The sequence below is a fragment of the Anneissia japonica genome, unplaced genomic scaffold (genome assembly GCF_011630105.1).
Source record: "Anneissia japonica isolate Jap-2015-1 unplaced genomic scaffold, ASM1163010v1 scaffold287775_len252212_cov145, whole genome shotgun sequence".
Classification (NCBI taxonomy): domain Eukaryota; kingdom Metazoa; phylum Echinodermata; class Crinoidea; order Comatulida; family Comatulidae; genus Anneissia; species Anneissia japonica.
Window position 1 is genome coordinate 194,717 of NW_022719918.1, and position 5,196 is coordinate 199,912.

General features: G+C 33.3%; 1 protein-coding gene across 1 annotated transcript; it reads right to left on the reverse strand.

The window, feature by feature from the left end:
• Positions 1–485: 485 nt before the first annotated feature.
• LOC117111126 lies at positions 486–5,190 on the reverse strand. The gene is made up of 3 exons (XM_033254000.1): positions 5,169–5,190; positions 1,667–4,044; positions 486–880 (listed from the first exon to the last, which is right to left on the reverse strand). Exons 2-3 carry the CDS (start codon positions 4,016–4,018, stop codon positions 716–718), a joined length of 2,517 nt encoding a protein of 838 aa, XP_033109891.1. The 5' UTR covers positions 4,019–4,044; positions 5,169–5,190; the 3' UTR covers positions 486–715.
• Between the last annotated feature and the right edge of the window lie 6 nt (positions 5,191–5,196).

Sequence of the window (5,196 nt, forward strand, 5' to 3'; positions counted from 1 at the left end):
GCCATTTTTCAATTGGCCGCCAAATTTATCTAACTTGGCTAGAAAATTGGAACTAAATAAGCTACAGATATGATATTGGTGTCTAAACTCATAATTTCTAGACAGGCCGCTAATTATCTAAAATGTGTATGAAAATGGAACTAAGCTAGATTCCTTATTAAGGGGACGCTTTTCCATCGTTATGGAACGAGGAGAAATATAATCTTTAAACACTACAGCCACCTTAAGAGGACACCCCTATTAAGCGGATTAGAATATTTCTGAATGTGCCTAATGGTCGAGGTCAATTAACATTGCATCATGAAATAATAATATAAAATACAGCTATCGTTTTAATTACATCTCAGCTGATTTCACATTATGAAACGATGGAGGGCTTAATCATGTGTTGACTGGCAGGTCAGAGAAAAAAATAAATATAAATTACTAGTTTTGCTATGAATTCTGTAGCTCATTGGTAGGTAATAAAATATAAAATTAAAGACTTTTTGATAATTGTTATTTAATACATTTTAGTAACACCTATTTTGGAAACAATTTCTTTTTTTTTCTCCTGAAGTTGTTCCCTTAATAGAGGCCCTACTGTTCTATGTACGGTACATTTTTATATTGTTTTCTGGTAAATATTTTAACTTGTATTTTCAATTTTGCAGTTTAGCAATTATTTTGTTATCTTAGGTCTTGATTATAATGGAAAGTCATATCTATAGTATTGTTATTTTTTCATTAGGGCTTCAATTATTGTTGTTGCACTGAAGGAAAAAAATATAAACACGCCTTGCATACTATTGAGAATGATGAATGTGTACCAAAACACTGGTTCGTCAATGAATAAAGAAAGAAATCCGAAAATCCAAGTCAATCCCACAATGCAAGATATCTGTATAAAAAGAGAATGCGAAAATATTAATTTATATAAAAAGAGGACATAATGACACATTGTTACAATAATATAGTTATATGTGTAGTAGTAATTATAAAAATATTAATATTATTATTATTATTATTAAATTATTATTTTTATTATTAATATTAAATTATTATTATTACTGCGGCCATGAAAATATAATTATATTATGAAAAATATATTACTATTATTATTATTATTATCGTCGTCGTCGTCGTTGCTGCTGTTATTATATTTTATTCTCCTGAAGACGATTAAAGCAACTCAATCCAAACGTCAAGACATAACCAAAAACAAAAGTTTGTTTTTTAATAACTGTCTACGTATTGCGCCGCAAAAATTAAATGTATTATTACTTCGCCAAGAAAATATTATTATATATCATTATAAATTTTGGTAAGTATTGGAACTTTATAACTTACCAGTATATCATTTTGATGGATGCTTGTAAATATATGTAGATCTATCAATACTGAATGTTTATTTTTTTTTCCTTTTTTAGTTCAAATCACCGAATTGTTGTTGTTGTTGTTGTTATTATTATTATTATTATTATTATTATTGTTGTTGTTGTTGTTGTTGTTGTTGTTGTTGTGTTTTTTCAGTTCTATTTTTAGTAGTCTTGTTAAATTTCCGGATCATTTTATTAGAAGATGTGAATGCAAAACAGATTTAAGTTATCAGTCAATCGTCAAAATTCACATAAAAATAATAGAATTTGAGATTCCGAAATTTATGATGAAAATTACAGTTATCCACCTTTGCATAAATGATGAGATTTTCAATGATATTCTTCTTTTTCAAATCACGTAGGATTTTCTTTGAGTGTTTTTTGGATCGATAAATTCCATAGGCTGTGGCTATGAACAGAGAACCGTTGACAAACAAGATTATAGACATGGGAATTCCAAGGAAAAGGAACACAGAAAACTCGTCACGTATCCAGCAAACGGTATCGTCACCATATACAAAATTAAAAGGTAAGTCTACGCAATCGCAGAAATGAAGAGTCAAAAGAATAGCAACGAATCCAAAAGGAACTCCCCAACCAAAACCTAATGCGAAGCATTTTATAGATTGATTCTGATGACGGCTATCTAGAGAGGACTTAAACGAACGGAAAGATTTGAATAGCGTCAAGGACATCAAAAACATCCACATGAAGGCTACCAGCCAAAGATAATGCAGAAGCGCTGCAAAAACAGTACATACAAGCTTAGATTGAGTAGTAACCATTTCCGCAAACAATGTCATTAGCTGTGCAAGAAACAACGATAATGCAATATTTATTACAATTGTACCGGAATACGTCTCGCGTTTCTTGGGGGTACAATACACGACCAATGTCAGAAATAAACCTAGCAAAGAACAGGACACACCAACTAGGTTGACAACTTGTAGGTTGTCCTCGTAAACAAATAATGTTACCGAAAATGTTCTTGTTCCGTTTTGTGAGAAAAATGAACAGACAAGAACTGAATCATTAAACATGATTGTAATTTCGTCATGCTTGAATTGACGACCGGTAGGTTTGTAAACCCAAGTGTCATTGTTGAAAATATAAAAATCGATTATGTCAAGAGCGACTAGAGGACAGGTTGTGCTGTACGAACAGTTGGCTATTCTTAGTGTGATTAAAGTTGTATTACTCGCAATTATGTATGTCATTTTCACTTGATAATCACCTGCTGTTATTATGAAATTGTTATTTTCGTCTGTAACTATGAACCCTTCTCTTTGTTTTGTAACGTTTAACGTGTTTATATTGAAAAACTGATTATCACAGCGCCCAACACCTAGTGAAATCATATTTTCATTTTCACAAATCTCTGTAAATGTAATATTTTTCAACAAACTTCTGTGGTTACTATGGGATTGTTGATAAATTAATGTATGTACTTCGTTGAGTAGCTGGCACTCTAATGTTTCGAATAAAATTAAAGAATTTGATGTACCAAAGTGATAAACATCGAAAAATGTATCATATCCTTGTATCAATGACGTCATCTCAGTTATACATTGTTCTTGTATTGATTCATTGTTAGCGTTATAACGTACTTGTACAATACTTGACCTGTTACAAGAACATAGAAATTCAATAGTTTGTCCAGATGGGTTCTCTGTTGGTACAGGTACAGCTACTGCAAAAGAGAATTCAATCAATTCAATACAGCCAATCTCAGTAGAGACTTTGCCCTGCTCGCAAACAGTTTCAATACATTTGTCATTGAATGGGTTGTACACTCGACCTAATCCACAATCAACGTTTTCACTGGTGAATTTCTCTGATGGAGATTCAACGCTAACACTACCAGATGAAAAATCTACTAAGATAGCTATGGGTATAATCTCTCCTTCGGGTAATAAAAAGTCGGGAGTGTCGGGGATTACATTTTTACAAAAATAGCTTAATATTCCGTGACATCGTGCACAGTGTGGATTGGCGTAAACGACGCCATTTTCGTGCACAGGTGCCCTATACATTTTGCAATAATTAGCCACTTCTTCATCTGGATAATGCATTGGACAATGCGTAAATCCATACTCATTTGAACAGTGTCGCTTACTTAGATTTCCAACAGGTTGATACTCATAATAACATTCTTCTGCACGATCTATATCAGAAAGAATATTTCGAAAACCTATCGGAGTTGTTGGAGCCATTGTTGCTGTTAGTAAATGGCTGTTATACCCTATATTAGCATATCTACATTGGGCTATTATTTCCCAGGCTACGACATCCAATATAGGCACTCCATTACAAAGAGCACAGAATACATTATAATAAGCTATATTAAATGAATCACTGACTGGGATATTCTGAAGGAGATCGTCTGGATTTGGTTTCTCACATTTTGACCAATTGACAAAATCAATTGTGTTTGGACTGCATTTAGAGATCAGGTAAAATCGATATGAGTCTGTACAGGCTGTTCGATCCCAGAACGCTTGAGAGGGACTTGGTGTGTTGTTAACTGTGCAATTTGTCCAGTAGTCATAACAACAGTCACCATAAAGTTGGCAATGTGAATCACAGTTGCACACAGATTGATTAGTTGGTGGGTTTCCACATCTACCTTGACATGTTTGATGTTGTGGACAAATGTCCATCGTTTCGCCAAATACGACAGCAGTACCTAAAACAAAATACATGGATAAATCGCATTATATGTACATGTTTTTACCTACAGAAAATGTGGTTCATCATATTTACTCTATAAGATGAAAAAAAACTAGATTCAAATTTTAAGCAATCAATAGAGAAGGAATGGCTTATCAAATTTGATATGCACTTTGCTATTCAGAAAGGTATTTATTCTTTAATAGTAAGTCATTAACATAATGGGTTTCCTGCTTGTTGTCATCTGGCCTGTTGCCAACCGGCCTTTTGATACCCGGCCTTTTGCCTACCAGCCTTTTGCCAAACTGTCGCCATACGGGCTTTCGCCACCCTAGGGCCAGCCTTTTACCATTTGGCTATTGCCATCTAGTTGTTTTTTTGTTTTTGTTTTTTGTTCTTTTTTTTTTGCCACTTTCGGCATGTAGTCACCCGAACTTTTTCTCTTTGAGTAAAATGTAAATGCAGAATATTTACAATTATTTGAGTTTTTTTCCCAAAAATCATTTGTGTTTGTGATCTGTGGATGTTGCATGTGTAAAGGTGACCAATACAAATTTCATATAGGCCAACATCAAATTTGAATGATAATCAATTAGTTGAGGATAATTTGAGAAACAACGTCATTGAATTCTACAACCAATACCTACACCATCCATACATCCATCCTCCATAATAATAATAATAATAATAATAATAATAATAATAATAATAATAATAATAATTATTATTATTATTATTATTATTATTATTATTATTAATATTATTAGCATATCAAACTAGGATTAATTTTTGATGAGAGGGAGGGTGCCTGTGTGTGTATTTCATAACAACAAATATCTATTTGACATCTGCAAAAAAATCGATTGTGTTCCTTCAAAGTACCGTACATGTTTGAAAGTGCAACAGATATACCGAATGAAACTACAGTATCTTAATTGAGGTCTGTATTAATGATATACTAAACCATTATGTGTGGCTACTGTTCTAGAGTGGTAACGGACCTAGGTTGATAATGGGACTAAGCTGGCAAATGATCAATTGGAAAAAGTTCGGGTGGCCTGGCTAAAGGCCAGCAGTGGCAACGGGTCAGCACGTGGTAACGGGCCTCGACCTACAACCCAACACTTAGATATCACTTACCTGATGGTGGTTGACTGCCATCCGCATA